The sequence below is a fragment of the Phragmites australis genome, chromosome 5 (assembly GCF_958298935.1).
Source record: "Phragmites australis chromosome 5, lpPhrAust1.1, whole genome shotgun sequence".
NCBI lineage: Eukaryota > Viridiplantae > Streptophyta > Magnoliopsida > Poales > Poaceae > Phragmites > Phragmites australis.
Genome location: NC_084925.1, coordinates 6,043,736 through 6,062,424, shown reverse-complemented (window position 1 = coordinate 6,062,424; position 18,689 = coordinate 6,043,736). Strand labels below are relative to the sequence as shown.

Here is an 18,689-nt window from a genome sequence, read left to right as displayed (position 1 = left end):
ATCTTGTAATCTTGGTTTCACCACTGACTGTGGTCACCATGGACGTTACCGACGCTGGGTTGCTGGTAGTTCGACGGACTAGCCTGGCTTCCGTCCGTCGGTGCTGACCGCACCCTCGGCGCGCGTGATAAACCCATTGGCAGCTCAGAGAAGACGCGCCACCGGCCACCGAGGGTGGCCGCTTCTCTTAGCCGTTGCAGAGCGGCGTGTGCTCATCGTGTCCGCTCAGCGGCCTACCAACCTATTTGGCTTCAGGGGCACGAGTGATTTCACATCGGGATCCAAAATTGCACAACACATTTACGCACCAGTGGTTGGCATCAAATCCAGATAAATTTATGCTGAACTTTGCGAGTTATTAATGTATATACTTTAGACTCCGTTTATCCCTAATTATACAGCAGTTCCCAGATTGCATGTGAAAACAAACACTGTACATCGCGCAGAAACGGAGGAGCAATAAACGAAACTCCGAGCAAGAGGCAAGAAATAGCAGCAGTGCAAGCATGGAGAAGGCATCGTACACAAGATATCCATCAGCCCAGTCACCTCTTCCCAGTCTGCTCAGTCATCTCCTGCTCCGGCTCCTCCTCCTGTCCAGTTCACCCGTGCAGCGGCGGCAGGGAGAACGCGCTCACCGTCGAGCTCCCGCTCCGGATCTCCTTTAGCGCCCTGAGCGCGGCCACCGTGCTCTTCATGTACATGCTCTCCATGACCTCGATATCCTCCAGCTCCAGGGCCCCGCCGACGACACCGTTGGCCAACGAGGAGCTCGGCTTCGCAGGCTTGTCATCGCCGTCGCTGTCTTCGCTCGGCACAGACGGTTGGCTTCTTGGCAGGAGCCGGTCCAGCATTGCCTCGCATTCCTTCACGAGCTTGTACAGGAGTTCAGTGGTGAAGAACGGCTCCTGCATTACGTTCTGGATGAAGGGCAGCCGGATCAGGGCGCCGGTCCTCTTGTCGTACTTCTTGAGGATTTTAACCAGTCCTGATTAAGCAAATTACAACCTTTTCAGCATAAAGGCAATAACACGGACCGGCCGAGAAACTCTATTTTTTCCTCAAGTTCACTGCTACAACCACCACGAAAATCGTCCATTATTTGCATCTTAATCAAAACGAAAAAAAAAAAAGAAATCTGCTAAGACGATGGGCAAGAACCATGAACTCACCTACCAATTAAATTAATATTCAGAAAGTTAGTTCATAACTTCATATGCATTTCACACTTCTATGGATCAGTGGACAAAGATGTTGATATCTTGCAGAATTTTTGTACGTGTATGTAACCAAAATGTGCAGTAGTCCCCAACACAAAAAACCAAAGCATTTCTTCAACAAGAAAGGGAACAATTTGTTGACAGATTCTTTTTTAAGAAAATATGGAAAAACACAAGTCTTCCACTTCGGCTATTCTACCAAGAGGATATGTCACTCAGTAAAAACAGAAAATATATCTTGAATAATACATGAGATATTTACTTCTTAAGCGAACAGAAAGCACCGCAATATACATCTTCTGAGCCCTGATGTTATCACAAGATATTCTCCAAAATTTTGCAAGTATAGTATGGACAAAGCTAAAACTTAGGTTTAGTTGGGCCCCTCTCATAAAAAAATGGATCACTTATACATATTACAAGAAATGGTTGTTTGAATATGTGCACAAGTCCTGTAAAACATAATTGTCTAGCTACAAAAGTCAAGAGTGTCCTATGGTCCCACTGGAGTGAGCTGCTTTCAGCTCCAAGACATCTATGTTGACATGTATCATAGGAATCCCACAAACTTTAGTGGGAACCACACTCTACGAGCATGCAACCCACGGTCCATAAATAGTTGGTTGATTTTTGGTTCAAGAAATTGCACCTCCTATTGCAAAGGGCAAGCTATCACTTTGTCCAAAGGGGTTTTACTGTTGGTGTTCCACTAGCGCTCTATCTTTGCTGATGAAATGTAAAGTTTAACCAATGGGAAAAATGGATATGAATAATTAATAAAATTTTGGGAGGAATACAAGACAAGCAATTCAACATTTTGTGGCACAAAGAACGAAATGATCACATCACTGTTTGTACTCAAGCACCATCGCGTTTTTCTCTATCACTGTTTGTAAGAGGGTGAATATTCTTAGACGTATCATGTAGAATTCAGTTTTCAGTAACTCAGTGAACTTATTAAGTATCCTATTTCCACGTTTGGTCAAAATTACACTAAGTCAATAAAGATTTCCAAGTGTATTTTATAAGTGAACAAAAATCAGCCATGCCATTTTCAAATCATGTGAAATTGCATATCAAATGATACCATAGAATATTCCTTGGCCCGGCATGAAAAGTACTACATGTGGTTGCAGATCTCAATATCAGACATGACAATCTGCAACCCAAAGCAGAGTCAGGGTGGGCGAGCTCACCGGTGTAGTTGAGCGCGCTGTAGTTCTCGAGCAGCACCATCTCGCCGTGCAAGTCGACGATCTCCTTCCGCACCCGCATCAGCTCCTCCGCCGACCCCGCCTCCGCCGAGCTGACCACCCTGTCCTGCAGCTCCTGCGCCCCATCAACCCAAACCCACATGAGAATCAGAAACCGGATCGACCCAAACACGAAAGAAGGGGAATTTGATCAATGAATCGATCGATCAAGAAATTACCTTCTGCCGGATGACGTAATCCTCCTCCTTCTCGAGGAAGAAGGCGTTGAACTTGTCGAGCTCGGCCTCCAGGAGGGCGACGAACCCGGCCTCCTCCTCTGCCGTCATTGTCGGTGGCGGTGGTCCGTCTCCGGCGCGCTGCCGCTTGCTCCGCCGCTCGCCGACACCGATGAGCTTGAGCCGCTTCTTGAGGTCCTTGTAGGACAGGAACTTGTCGCGCCACTCCGGCAGCGTCTCGACGATCTGGCTGCTCAGGCTCTTGCCGAACTTCATCGCGAACCGGGATTGGATCGAACTGGTCGAGGATCCGTGGTGGAATGGGGGTGGGAGAGGAGGAGATGAAGAAGCGGTGCAGGGGAGGAGGATATGCCGTGGTGGTTTTATACGACGCGTGGCTTCGTCGGCTTGGGTGGTGGGAGGGGAAATGGTAGGCGCACCCAAGGAGAAGCAACATGGGGAGGGATTTGTGTTATGTTTGGATGTCTACAGTGGCCAGGATGCATGTGGGTATTTAATAGATATTTTTGAGTTTATATTTAATTTATTTTTTAATTTAATTACGTGTGATGAATCTCTAATTTATTTATTTTTAGTTTTGAGTTGACCTAATGGAAAAAAAATATAAAACATGTATCAATAATAGTGGCTAATTATGTACTCAGAATTATGTTTTATCTGTTATGAATAATATACACGAAAGGATGTTATAATGAGTTACGGTAGTATTTAAGTACGATCACTTTTAACTCATGTAGTGTTATTTGTGAATCAGCATTCTGACTTGAACAATAATTTTGGTACTCTTTTATAGGCTAAGCATGATAGTTTAGAAAAAAAAACAATTCAAGATGTTAGATGAACCGACAAAAGATTGTCGTTGAAGGGAGCCCAACGGTTAGGCATAACATTGTAAAAACACCTCAATCATGATTCAACACCCCTAGTATTTTGTACGGGTTTGCATTTTAAACTTTTTTATGTCTCAAGATTTCTTTGTTTAGTTGTGGATTAGGATAAACATGATCCTTGGACTTTCCAAGAGAGCAACATGATTGAACATACCCGTGAGAAATGAAAAATATGTTCTTGTTTGTGCGTGAAGCATGTGTTGGCCTTGCAATTTTCTTCTGTCAGCTGCCACACATGCTATGTCTTGTTTGTTGTCCTACGTGGCTCATTGTTCATGGTTAAAAGTTATGGTTGCTGCTATTGAACATAATTAGTTGAAGAAACATTCAATGATTGCAATAATATTTTTAGCTCAACAAAACATACTTTCAACAAAAGTGTTAACATGAAAATAGAAATAAGTAGATGCTTTTAAAAAAATCACGTTTGGCGCTGCATGTTCCATTCCAATTAAACATGTATCAATACCACTCCAATGTGCAAAACCAACTGCTCAAAAGAGGACAATAGTTTATTACCTTTTAGCTGGCTGGCTTCATTAGCTTACAAGTTTGTCGAAAAGCTCAACTCGAGTAAACAACTTAGAACCATTCCATCTCCCTCATTGTTGTCGATATGTTGAATTCTTCATGGAATATCCAATTCTTTTAAAGTAATACCCAATGGAAATGCATACGGAGGTTACCACGAAATATCGTGACAAGATATCCTCCTCACACAACACCGTTGACAGGGATGACATTTAATCTGGCACTTGCATGTGGCCACGAAATGAATACATTATTGTTTGAATGAGTACGGTAAGATGCATTTCATAATCATGCAAGTTGAGTAGATAAAAAATCCCAGTGCAACTCCCTCACGTTACCCTATCAATGGTGCAAGTACCCATTGACTTTAATTTGAGGATTGGTTGAGGTTGTCTCTTACATCACCAAAGCAAAAAACCGAGATGTTTTGAATCAATGATATTTTCACATTTTCCCCATCACAAATTGCAAGCAAACTTAGCAATATTGGCAGTGTTACGTTAACAAACACGGGTTTTGAAATCCAACTCAAATTTGATATCGGATTCGATAAAGAAAATATAGACACGCGAAATACAACTCAAAATTCGATAGGATGTCGGAATCCAACTCGAATTCCAATATGGATATCAGAATTTGACTTGAATTCACGGTGTCCGATTCGAAAAAAAAATTAGATTATGCATGCGACTAGATACGTATGACACATTAGGAATTCAGATCTTCTAACTTTACGGTAGAACTTAGTCACTTCATTATGAACTGTTAGACTGCAGATGGACGGTTATAATTTGACAATACAATATTTCTATAAGCAATATATTTGCTACATCACCTCGCCCACAACGGAGTGCTACAGTACCACATGCAAAAAAAAAATTATCCTCACGTTACCGTTCTTCTCGGACGCTAGAGGATCCGAATCCGACACGGGCACAAAGTCCAACACCAAGTCACCATACGGACCAGGGCACCGAAGATTCCAAGCATAATTCCGTTTGGGGAAACGAATATCCAAGAGGATATCCCAGCAGATGCCCTTCTCTCCCTCCGATCGTGTCGCCTCTGAGCACGAGAGAATCTTTTTTTCTGTTAGTGCAGCACGAGAGAATCGATTTGCCCCCCACGCAAGTGAACTCTCTCCTCGCCACAGAACGAAGGATAGCGACCGCGCCGGGCCGGAGCTAGCTAGGCACAGGCAGGCGTTCACACGCAAAGCCGGCGAGCGCGGGTGATCATCTGCGGCGGCCGCCATCGCTGGGACGCGGCGGGAGGGCATGTGAGTCATCCTCTTTTAGCCCGTTGATACGAGACGTTTACTCAGCTTACTTGCTGAGATAGTGATGTTGACGGAGCTAAAAAGGTATCTTGATAAGATTCCTTAAAGGATTTGGTAACTATTTTTTTCTTTAGTTCTCACGAGTTATCGTGGGTATGTTGACTGAGATCTCGTGAGAAAAGAATGTTTGGTAGGTTAAGTATCTATGGATAAGTTAGTCATTTATTTAGATCAAATGAGTCCACTTTTGACTTACTTTTACTATCAGGGTTTGTCGGTATTTGACGGTTTTGGAAAATATATTTTGATTTGACTATTTGTCATGTCTACGAGTGGTCTACGCAGGAAGACATATGTTTTGTTGTCCCACTTTTTAAGCCGGTTTACTACTATTTAATAATATGGTTTTTTTTTTCTTAAATCATGTTCTATATATGGGCAAGTGCAGTCGAGCTGAGATGACTACGTAAGGACATCTTCCAATAGTATTGACAATTACTGTCTTAAGGGTGTCTCCAACAATTAATTGTAGCTAGTTATAAGGTTTAATAGGGTACTAGTGACTAACTATAGGATCATCTCTAAAATCAATATGGATGCACATGTACTAGGGTGCTAGCGGCTACATGGGTGTTGATGAGTGTAAATAGACTGTCTACTAATTTGGAGATAAATATCTCTGTCCGTGTTCTCTCTCCTTAGTAGTCGAGTTTTATTTCTCCTCATGATCTTTCTGCCTTGTAGCAAGAAATCTAACGTGGACATACTAGCGGTATGTTTAGTAGAGCTCTTTTTATTTTTTAGACAATTTTTTAGGATAAATTTTATGAAGGAAGTGATTCTATGAGGAAAGTAAATTAGAAAAAACTATTTTTTAGCCCCAAGCATCTATCATTTTAGGAAATTACTCCCACATAATCACTCTGTGAGCTGAAAACTGCATAATATCATTTGATAGAGCTTCCACTAAATATCATTTGATAGATGTATTGTTGGGATGCCTTAACACGTGTGGGGAAAAAAAGATAAGGTAGGAAAACATTTTTATGGAGGGAAAACATTTTTTAGTAGAAAACCGTTTGTAGTATATTTAGCCCCTTCATCATTTGTTTTCAAGTTTTAGGAGCCTTTAAAAATTGCAAACGACATTTGGATATCTTTAAAGTGCAACTTTAAGGAGTCTAAAGTACTTTCTAGACAACTTCATTAATTTAAGTAATGATGATATAACTCTTCATAAAACATAATAAAATTTAGTATGAATGTACTTTTATGTTTTCATGTACATAGCTCGCATCAAATATTCATGCAGGGATAGCCATAGTAAAGTTAAACATTTGACGGCGCATACCACACAATATCACAATTTTCTTTCTAATATGACAAATCATAAATATTACAAGTGGGAATTATTGTGAGGATAAATGTAATATTCATTTCACGTGATAATTATAAATATTTTATGTACTAAGAGTGGAAGTTTTAAGCATATTATGAAATTGCATCTACTTTATTAATTTCCTAATTTTTTATGTTCTTCATAAGTGTCTTATTGCATGATGTGAAGAAAGAAGAGAGAAGGTATTAACAATATACAATGCCCGATTACAAAATCTAAACTCGTCGGAGATGGATAAGGGATCTCACTTTAGACGAAGAAGAGGGTGAAATGTGAGAAGATGACAAATCAAGGTACAAGAAGGGAAAAAGAAACACCCGATTACAAAGAGAGCAATTCTATTCCTAAAATGAGTTGTGTATTAAGTTGTCATGTTGGTAGAATATTAGTCCCATAAGATCTTCAATTTATCTTTTGAGTTATCTCCGCCGCCATGCGACTCTCTGAAATGCGATCTCTTAGCTAAAAGCTGATCTACATTCTCTCGTTATTTTTCTTTTTTCCATGGAAGGGGCGAACCCGTATTTCATTACTCAGGAGCAACCAAATTACATGTATCCCACACACTAAATAATGTGACCTGAACCCATTGAAACCCAAACACCACTAGCCCATAGCTCCAAGAGCTGCTTTTCAGACCCACGATATTTTTCGAGTTTAACACCGTCTGTATTAACAAGTTCCTCAAAAGGTCACAAAATAGCTAACAAGCCCTTCTAAGTACATCTTTATACGAAAGCTACTAACTCAGCCTGGACTCAATCCCCCACTCAATCAGCCGCAATCCTGGAGTGGGATTCTCGCCTGCAGTCTACCTAGGGTGGAAACTATTCGCCGCCTTCTTCAGGCATTTGACTCCATCCTTCAATGTATGTTCGCCATATCCTTTTTTAGGCCTGTCCAGTATATATTAGAAAAGTAGAAGCATACCACACAATCTCAATAGAAGGTCTCATAAGTTTATTATCAAAACAGACTCTATTTCTCAGCTTCCAGATTGCTCAACAAATTGCTGCTAAACCAGTTACAAAAAATTTGCTACCATGAGGTATAAAATGTCTCATCTAAGCCTTGATACCGTGTTTTTGTCTGCAGCTTGCACCTAGACCAAAGCCAATTAGGCTCCACATGTCTTGGCCATGGAGCAGGTAAAAATTAAATGTTAGAGAGATTCATCCTCATTATAGAACTTACATTTCACATTGCCTTTTCATTTTCTTTTGGCCATATTGTCTTTGGCGAGAATGTCATTTTGGAGCGCAAGCCAGATGAAGATTTTGATTTTTAAAGGTAGTTTCGCCTTCCATATATTCTTATACTGCAACCTATATTTGTTCCTACACAAATTGTCATACATAGTTTTCACAGTGTAGTGGCCTTTTTCCCCAAAGTCTATATGAGGTGGTGATCAGTTTCTAACAGTATAACTGTTGTTAGTTTGTCTCTTAGCTTTCTTAGTTGGGTTTACAGATCTTCACCTAGGCATCTTCTGAAGGAGAAATGCCATTTTCTATCGGCCATTCTCCTCACCGTAACATACAGCTCACGAAAAGGGTCTTTCAGAGTAACATGACCACACCAAACATTGTGCCACAAGTTGGTACTGCTACCATCTTCAATTATAACTCTTCTTCCACTCAGGTAGAGGCTTTGAGTTTGATTAAGTAATTCCAAACAGAAGAATTAGTCTGTTTTCATTTGAGCTAAGAAATGCATTTTTCTTTCACATATTTCTTCTTTACAATGTCCTGTCATACGCTTAGATTTTGCTGTCGTTGAAAAATGATAAGATGCAACTGATATGCCATCATGGAACCATGCACGACAAATGAGCTAGTTTCAACGAACAGCTGCCTATTTCTGATCGATGCATGCACAAAAGACGATCACGCACAGAAACAACGCTCGCGCTCGGTTTTCTCGTCCCTTAGCAAGTGTTGCGATCAAAGCTGTTTTGATCCGTGAAGCAAACAACCGTGGCCGAACCTAGCTGTGAACCTGGCACACAGGGAAGCAAAAGGACCATTGATTGCCAGCAGCTCCATGCATATTTTTTATCATGGGAATGAGTCCGTCCTTCGTTTCTCCATTATTTTAGAGCTTCACCTATTCAATCGCCGGAGTCTTCTCTTTAGCTTAGATCGAAAACTTCATATGCAGCAAATTTAATACTCCTTCTCTAGTTTTAACCAACAGACGGACCCAAATACAATTGCAGACAGATCTCACTACAGTTTATATGGCGCGTCATACCTAGTTTGTCAACGACAAATCTAGTTCCGTATTGCATCTACCGAACTGCTACAGTAATGTACTCTCGTACCTTCAGAATTTGATTCATTGTTTTCCTAAAACTTTACAGACATTTTTTTAACAATAAAATAAAATCATTCCGGTCTCTGCATCACATGATGCACATAGCCGAAAATTTCACGGGCATAAGAAACAAAAGGTAGTAGACAAGAAAGACCAAAGGAATGGAGAAACTTTTAATTCTGTAGGGGCAATTTGGTTACTGCAACTAAATATATCAAAATTTCCTCATTGCATCAGAACAAAAACGAATCCCCATTCTACGAGAACCCTAGCAAATTACGAATCCATGAAAAACTAAACAGAAAGCGCAACTTGTAAGGAGTGTAAAATAAGCCAGGCTCATTCTACTCTTCCGCTCGCACCACAACCGGAACAAGGCCTAATCCCATTACCACCCTATCGGTGAAACAAATAGGCCCACCTCACAACCCCTTCCTTTGGCATATAGGCCGACACTAGGGATACAAGTGGTTATTTAATATATAGTTATGTGTCACTACTTAGTTTATTTTTTAACTTAATTAGGTGAGAATAAATCTCTAATTCATTTTTTAGTTTTGGGTCAACACAATGACAAAAAATACAAAACTTACATCCTTAGCTGACACATCAATTCAACCCACCAACATTGGACCGCGGTCCACGGGCATTAGGCAAGTCTTTTTTATTTCTTTTTTCTAATCTTTATTAGTAATTTGTTGTATGTAAAAAACTTCAAAACCTACTAAGTTCAGTACTTTTCAAAACCTACTATAACATTTTGGAAAAAAAATTAGTTCAATATTTTATGTAAAAATGTAAAAATAGTATATTCGAAATGTTGAATTAGTAATTTATTATTTTTATTATTTTAAGATTTCATGCTTATATAGGCATTCAACATTTTGAAGGACTCATTTCAATAGTTTTCAAAACCTAATTCAATATTTTGGAAAAACTAGCTCAACATTTTATGTAAAAATATTGAAATAGTATATTCAAAATGTTGAACTAGTAATTTATTATTTTTATTGTTGTATGATTTCATGCTTATAAATGCATTATTCAACATTTTGAAAGGGTCATTTCAACATTTTTCAAAACCTAATTCAACATTTTGGAAAAACTAGCTCAACATTTTATGGAAAAACATTGAAACAATATATTCAAAATGTTGAACTAGTACACACTACTATATAAAAGATTATCCTTGCCCCCCTTTCACTACCGATTCAGTAATAACTGACAATAATAATACATCACTATCGGTTCATAAGTTCAAGACACACATAAAAAGTCGAGCCAACAAAAACCGACAGTGATAGTGATTATAATTGTCGGTTCTAACTAAAAACCGCTAGTGATACCAATCCATAAAAGACATGTCTTTAATAACCGACAATAATAATATCTATCAATGTCGATTGTATTTACAACCAATAGTGATAGCACAAAAATCGTATGATCAGCTTTTGGCTTCTCCCAAACGCCTTTAAATTTCACTCGATCACTCATCTCACTCTCTCTCACTCCCACACTTGATCTTCCCCTTCACTACCGTGATGAATTACACACCACCTTTTCCCGCTCTGGCCACTCCACCTGCAACTCCGCTGCCACCTTCTCCGGTCATGTCACCCACACCCACGCCGTCATTCGATGACGAGGTTCCGACCCCACTGGAGAGATCGAATGAGGCACAATCCTCGAACTCCAGCAGATTAGCAGGGTCCCCCTTCGAGAATAATGTTTGGGACTACTTCCTCGATGGGCCGGATGAGGAGGAGGAAGAGGAGGAGGCAGAGACAGACATAGGGGAGGAAGCTGCGGACAAAAACGACAACGATGAGGACGACAATGGCGAGAACGACAACGACAAGGACAACAGCGACGACGACGATGACTTCTTCTTCGTTGTCGTGGTCGACCCCAAGTGGTAGATACGTGTGGGTTTAGAGTTCTTTTGCCTGCGTGGCTGTGTCTTTTGTTTTTGGTGTAGAGTGAGGGAGTTAAGAATTATTAGTGACTTAATTATATATTAGTGTAATATAAGCTAGTAATTCTGGAGATTAGTAATATACAACTCGGTTAAATTATTATGTGCTTGTTTAAATTTTAATTTCCCCCCTAAATTGAGTATCACTGCCAGCTTGTAGTTGGAATCGATAATAATAAGTATATCAATCGGCAGAATCGGCTCAAGAACTGACAGTGATAGTTTGAATAACTACTGGTTTGTGGTATAAACCAGCACCAATATTCATTATCAGTTTCATTTTTATATCTGGCAATAATAATTATCATTGCCGGTTCAATAACTGACAGTAATATAGTTTTTAAACCGACAATAATGATCATTTCTGTAGTAGTGACATTTAAAATATTATTTTAAAAAAAATCTAAAGTAAGAATAATATATTTATATTTAATCTCATTTTGTAGTATTAATTCTAAGTAACATGATGGATCAAACGGATTCAAAAATGGATATACTGTTTAAGAGAAAAATGCATTTGAAAATCGAATTCGAACTCCCATCACCATCCAACTAGAGGCTGACATGTGTCGCTACAGTATGACCCACTCTACGTCAGCCTGCGTCCGCATCAGCCCCGTGCTAAATCTAGATCCCTTGACTTAGGTCATCTTCAGCAGCTATCTCAAATTTTTATCCTCAAAAATACTATTATAACATCCCCTATCACTATTACAATATCCTTTATTTTTTCATCTCCAGCAGCTACCCTATTTCCTACCTTCTACTACTCTTTTTCTCCCTCCGGTCCCGCTGTCAGCCTCTCTGAACAATACTTTGCGAGGTACTGTAGTACCAGATAACTCCTCTGCTGGAGTTGGCCTTAGCAAATTGAAGTCACCATGAAGCATGAATTCACATGATTTTAGCTATGCACTTCCGAAGCTCACCTGTGATTTCAATTTGGTTGAAGCGAGAGGATCTGGATCCCTCTGTGTTCGGACCATAGTTGTCCGCTCGAGCGCGCACGAATCTCGAACACAGTCCTAAGCTAAAATCGGATGGCTAATGCACAGGACTCCCCTTCTCTCACAGCCCGAGCAGGCCGTGCTTCTCGCCGGCTGCCGCTCCGTCCTTTACGCCCAGACCTAGCGCCACCGCCTCGTGCTCCGGAGGCGGTAAGCGCTGCAACGGCGAGACCTCTCCGTCTCGCTGGAGCCTGGAAGCAGAGATATCGCCGGTTAGGGGGTGTTTGGATGCGTGCTTCCGCGCGTGCATGCATCTGCGCATGCAATGTTCGGCGTATAGGATGGCTGAGACGGATGTTTGGATGGGCGAATGACCAGAGCAGCCTTGCACGTGCGAGTGCAGGCATACGGTTGGATGCTGCATCTGCGCGCGCGTCCGATTTGGCCGTAGCTACCATCCTAGCTCGCCAGATGCAGCTGGGTCCACTCGTTAGCGACAGCGAGTTCCTTCGTACAGCTTCAGATTCAGTCTACCAAACACAAACTCAAATTCAACCTGCATCGCTCATCCAACCAACCAAACACACTTCTTTTCCAGAATACGGACCCCCTCAGCCTGCTTCCCCTCATCCAGAATATACGATGCAGCTCTACAAAATCTCGTACGGACAATCAAACACACCCTTAGTTTCCCGGTAGGCCGGTAGCTTCCTTTCGCTACTCCACCGCTGGGCCGCACCTGGGAGTCGAACTGCTTGGGCTAGGCTGTCGAGTAGGCCGCGCGCGAGTGGCCTTCCCAAGCCCATTCGAGCGCACACGCCCAAGGCGGAGGCGGCGAGGCCCAGGCCCTTTCCCGTCCCGGCTCGGCGCTCCCTGTTCCTTTCCCTCCCTTCCCTCGCCCCAAATTCCAAACCCTAGGCTAGTACGCGTCGGCGATCGGTGGCGTGACGGTGCGGCAACGGCTTGGTCTGTTGGGAGGTTGGCGGCGGCAGGTGCGCGAACGAGCGAGGCGGGGGACGGCGTGGCGGTGCGCCGGCGCCCGACGTGTTGCGGGTAATGAGTTGTGCTTCAATTTGAATTCATATTATGCTGGGCACAGGACATAGATATCAGCCAAAACTTATGAACTCGATGTATTTTGCCAGAATGAGACTTCCATGAGGTGCATTCTCGCAAATAAGCTCTTCTTCCCAAGCATCGACCACGAAAACAAGATGTTTTGCTGTTCTCTCCGAGATTTAATGTTTTTGTTGTTCGTAACAAAATTAGGTTTGGTTAAGGTGCTAAGCAGCTTTTCCAAGTTTCTAAGTTTAAGGTGTTTGAGCTAATTTATTTCGCCCTGTTTTCTTCCCTGCAGTTTGCTGGTGCTTATGCTTTCTTCCTTCCTGAACTGAATGGAGCAAGGGGAGAATCAATCAGCTGATAACTTGCTTGTTTCAGCCTATAAAAGTAACGAGTTGGAAGGTAATTGGGGATTGAGTTGGTTAGGGCACGTGTCTGTAAATGCCTCATAGTTGGGAATGCATATTCTGGCTACAAATAAAAAGAAGGAAAAAACTCTATGGCAAAAATAATACTTACTATTCTTTTATATTGTACACATTTGTTCATGACCAATGGGAATGTAGGTCGGAAAGGCGCAACTTTGTTTTAAACTTATATTCAGAGTTCAGGGTTCTGGAATTGAATGATGAAATCTTCTGTCCCTGCTGACTATTACTTTATTAGCTGATGGTCATTTTGTTTTTCTGCTAGCGCATTTTTTTGTCTTTTTTCCTGGTTCTTGCAAACATTATACATACCTTTTTCTGTTCCTCATTTCTTAATGATTCAAGGCATCCCTGCACCACTTTGATGTGCCTTTTCCTGATACTAAAAGCAGGTCTTCTGTTTGCCTCATCCATTTCAATCTGAGATCTTAAATGCCTTTTCCTGCCATTTGTTACCTTTGCAGATTTACCTGTTAAGGAAAGATGTTTTGAGCAGAGAGAAGATCTACCTGGGGAGCCTCGCTGTGCTGTATGTGACTGATATGGTGAATATATATGTGATCAGACTGAGGATGACATCTGCAGTGTGGAATGCAAGACAATTCTTCTTGCTAGGCTTGCTGCTAAAACAAAGCCAGCAATAAAAGCAGCAAAACGTGTGAATCTTCCTTTTGGTGATGAGAGCTTCTGTATTACAGACAATAATTTTCCTAATATGCCTACTTTGGCTGCCATTCAGATCACTGCACTGAGAAGTAAACTTGACATTTGTGTCAAGGGTGAGGCTATTCCTGATCCGATCATGTGTTTTGCATCCTTTGGTCTTCCTGAGAAGCTTGTGCACAATCTTGAGACCACAGGATATTGTATGCCTACTCCAGTGCAGATGCAAGTCATCCCTGCATCAATGAGTAATAGAAGCTTACTTGTTTCTGCTGATACTGGTTCAGGAAAAACAGCTTCTTTTCTAATTCCTATTATTGCACATTGTTCACGAGTAAGATCGCCACAATGCACAGGCAAGCGAGGACCGTTGGCTATAGTTCTTGCTCCAACTAGAGAGCTGTGCCTGCAGGTGGAAGAGCAAGCAAAAGTGCTTGGAAAAGGTTTGCCTTTCAAAACTGCCCTGATTGTTGGTGGAGATCCATTGGCTCAGCAAATTTACAGAACTGAAAATGGTATTGAGTTAATTGTTGGCACCCCTGGGAGGCTAATTGATCTTCTCATGAAACACAATGTTGACCTTAACGGTGTTTCTGTATTTGTTTTTGATGAGGTGGACTACTTGCTAGAGAGGGGGTTCAAGGATCAGGCCATGCAGATTTTTCAGGCACTTTCACACCCCCAGGTTATGATGTTTTCAGCAACATTACATTCAGAAGTTGAGAAAATGTCTAACTCACTAGCTAAGAATCTGATTAACATTTCTTGTGGGAATCCAAGCAGACCAAACAAATCAGTTAAGCAAGTGGTTATTTGGGTGGAGTCTAAGCAGAAGCAGAAGATTTTTGAGATAATGAAAAGTAATCCAGCAGTTGTGTTTGTGAGTTCAAGAGTTGGCACCAATCTCGTCTGAAGCAATTACTGTTGCTACTGGATTGGAGGTTGTTTCTATTCATGGTGAGAAGATGATGAACGAGAGAAGAGAGTTTGAGAAGGTTTTTGACGGGAGAAGTATCTGTTGTTGTTTTGGGGTCCTGGGGCGTGGAATGGATCTCCTGAAAGTATATTAAGAGTTCTCTAACATTCTTTTTGCAATTTTCTCTGCTGCCTTTCAACTGTTTTTATGTGTACCTCTAGTTTATTTTTTAATCCTCAAATGAATCTTTAGTAGGAATCAAAATTTATTTACTTGTTGTCTCCTTCCTGTTTTGCCTCCCATAGAATTTTTATATTGCCAAGTTTGGCCACAACTAACAAGTGGCTGGTTGAACATGTGGCTTTGAGCCCTTGAGCACTTATGGTCTAAACTCTAAATAAAGCAATTATAAAGAGTGATTTCATTCAATAATCTGAATGAAGGGAGATTCCAATTGGAAATTGTATGCTAAAATTACCCAATAAGTATTAGTGTGATTTGGGTTCAATGTTACCTTGTACAATTCCATAAGAGTAGTGAGGGTATCAAACATATATCAATCTGAATAAATAAAACATCCAGAAATGAATAAACAATAATCAGGACCACTGTGCTGTGCACCTGTAGTACTTAGCCCTACTCAAAGGGGCAGGTTGGATCTTACACTCTAGTGGTTGTCCTTACCAAAGGTGTAGTATGGGTTGGTAAACTGTCCATAGCTCATTGCTAGCTAAAGATGCGTGCACTGAATCTGGCAATATAATCATTTGATGAGAAGGAACTATGCTGAAAAATATAGCTGGAGTCTACAGTCTAGATAATCTAATTCGCATCTGATTCATACCCTTACTGTGAATGTTCAATTATTTTTATTTTCTGTTTTCTCCCTGCATATTACAAGGTTTGGGAGCATGCACCTGTTCACGTAATTACTTGCAAGAGTGTGACTGCAAAGGTGAACTTATTATAAAAAAGTATTCAATGCAATAACAAATTGACAGGTACAATATTGTATTCTTCTGTGACTATTGCAACAGTGCTTCAATATTTTTCTGCTCTGCAAACTGTATTTTCTGTATACAAACATCTTTTTACCAGTGCATCAACATTCTACCATCTTTTCCCTTGGCACACGCTTCAATCAATTGACAACTGCATGTGATCTTTAACTAAACCATTTTGGGTAGATCTAGTATATGACAGGATCACCATCACAAAGTGAGTAACTTAATGTGGCATGCTTTGCAATCTTAATGCAAAGGATTGAGTTAATGTTGGGGGACCACTACAGCTATCTTGCTGGACATATTTAATGCGTGCCTTTGCATCATAGCAGTTCCTTGACCAGCTAATGTGGTACCAGAAATTATCGATCATGTCACACCTCTAAATTTAGGGTGACCAAACTATCTAATTTTTCACATACCATGTGTTGGATATCAGCGCTTATCTACCTAACTGTGATGCATAAAATGGTCTGAATTGATTAGCATTTCTACCATGCACATGCTAATTCCATCTCTGTAGATTATGTAAGTGAGTGATGAGCAATTCATAGATACTACCTTTAATTACAAAAGATGAAAATACCATGTTATGATACATTTCCCTTTATGGCTGTAACTTCTGTTTCTTGATGATCCTGCTCTTCTGTTTCGTTCTAGCACATGGACAGTGACATTGGAGTGTGGTGTATAGGGATGTGTATAGCCAATAGGTTGCAACCAGCGGCAAGGGCAGATGAATGGGTTAAAATTGATACTACCTGCACATTGTTACCGATATTAGCTAACGAAATGCTGTTGCAAGAAAGATTACTGCAAGAAGTCACAAACATAACTTCAGATGAAACATGCGATTAGGACAAAAGTAGTCAGTGAGGAAATAAAAACAGAGCTAGGCAGATACAACTCTAAACTTTCCATGTTTATATCATTATTCAGTGTAGACAAGGACCTAATCTAAAACAAGCATATTAGTTCTTAACTATCTTAACTTATTAGTTCTTAACTATCTTAAGAACCCAAATTCAATAAGTAACAGTCGGGGCCCTACTGTATTTTCCTCAAAAAATTAATTCGGTAAGTTAGCTCTGTTAGATGGAGCGAAGGAGTGTATGAGTGTATCAGTTGTATTGAACAACCCCAATAGGGCTTATATGTAGTACAAGACATGAGATACACCCCCAAACCCTAGACTACAGTACAATGACCATTTTACCCTTCATCCCATTCAAATGCAAAGTGTATGCAATATCATTGCATTTGAAAAGGTAAGGCACTAAACTAGCTAAAAATCCGAAGTCCGAGTCTCCATCATGTCACCGTTGCGTGCAATCCTTGAAACCTTGTCAAGCCAAGGAGGTGCGAAGTAGTGAAGAGAAACACCTAACTAGAGAGTCGTGATGATGAACATGCCTTCAGTCAAGAGTCACGGCAGAGGCGACGAAGGGTAGCAAGGTTGGAGCGGACGAGCCATTGTCGCGCATATCCAGACGAGCCAAGGCCGCACATCCGAACAGGCCTAGGCCGTCCAGATCCGCACAACAGAAGCTACGAGTAGTAGACATAGGCTACAAGAAGACCGAGAAGGCAAAGTCGCATCAATGACAATAAGTAATTAGACAAAAGGATGGCGAACCACAAAGTAAAAGTAGCAATTGACTGTTTGACAAAGATTTTGTGGACTCACATGGCATGGGCGAACTCAAGAGAGAGAGAGAGAGAGAGAGTGGTGGACTGGGATAGACACGAAGATAGAATGACTAATACGAGGCAGACACGAGCAACGGCAAGGATACTAGTAGCAGTGGGCAGCGACACAAAAGATGGCACGGGTTAGGGAGCACAAAACAATAGTGAGACAAGGATTACGATGCCATCCTCCAAACAAAGCATCGGCACAACCCCAATCCTCCACCTAAAAGCTGATCCCCTTCTCACACAAGAAGAGAGAGAGAGAGGGGTCAGGGTAATGGCAGCAGTGTTGAAAGGTGGGCGACATGTTGACGATCCACAATGGGCTCCGATAGGGATAGCCGACGATGATAGAGTGAATAGATGGCGACGGCAGCAAGGCCTCGATGTCGGGATCCGAGCTGGGCACTAGTGGGATCCACCAGAGAGATGTCTTGGTAGTAGGATCCGAGCTAGGCACCAGCAGAGAGATGTTCTGGCGGTGGCGCATATGGAGATCTGGAGACAACGTCGTGCGTGGAGGTCCAGCAGGTGCTGCCCGATGGAGATTAGCTGAGCCGTGGCAGGCGGGAGTAACCACAACAGTGGTGTTGACATTCCCCTTGGAGGAGACGATTCTTGGTCCCCTCCGCCACACGGATCTAGTGAGGAGGAGCACATACAACCCCTGATCTGGAGAGGGTGAGGTGTGCTCGACGAGGACGCCTGACGGTGGAAGACACATACTTGTTGTTGCTGCTATTGACCAACTAGGACGATTTGGGGCTTAGGTTGTCGCCCCCAGGAGTGGATATTGCTCCTCCCAAGGGCAGAGAGAATTTTGGATCTAGGAAACCGAAGTTCTTGATACCATGTTAGATGGAGTGGAGTGTTTGAATGTATCAGTTGTATCGAACTACCCCAATAGGGCATATATG

The 18,689-nt window shown here is 41.6% G+C and overlaps 1 protein-coding gene and 1 pseudogene across 1 annotated transcript; one reads left to right on the top strand and one right to left on the bottom strand.

Moving 5' to 3' along the window:
- Positions 1-325: 325 nt before the first annotated feature.
- On the bottom strand, positions 326-3,095 carry LOC133918590 (SPX domain-containing protein 1-like). The gene is made up of 3 exons (XM_062362527.1): positions 2,653-3,095; positions 2,417-2,549; positions 326-988 (listed from the first exon to the last, which is right to left on the bottom strand). The coding sequence occupies exons 1-3, from the start codon at positions 2,923-2,925 to the stop codon at positions 603-605; spliced, it is 792 nt and encodes a 263-aa protein (XP_062218511.1). The 5' UTR covers positions 2,926-3,095; the 3' UTR covers positions 326-602.
- Positions 3,096-12,697: 9,602 nt separating this feature from the next.
- On the top strand, positions 12,698-15,359 carry LOC133918587 (DEAD-box ATP-dependent RNA helicase 41-like; annotated as a pseudogene).
- The last annotated feature ends 3,330 nt before the right edge of the window (positions 15,360-18,689 follow it).

Coding starts and splice junctions, on each gene's coding strand:
- LOC133918590 (XM_062362527.1), bottom strand. CDS start 2,925: ATGAAGTTCGGCAAGAGCCTGAGCAGCCAGATCGTCGAGACGCTGCCG. Junction 2,550..2,652: donor ATTACGTCATCCGGCAGAAG/GTAATTTCTTGA, acceptor GATGGGGCGCAG/GAGCTGCAGGACAGGGTGGT. Junction 989..2,416: donor CAGCGCGCTCAACTACACCG/GTGAGCTCGCCC, acceptor TTGCTTAATCAG/GACTGGTTAAAATCCTCAAG.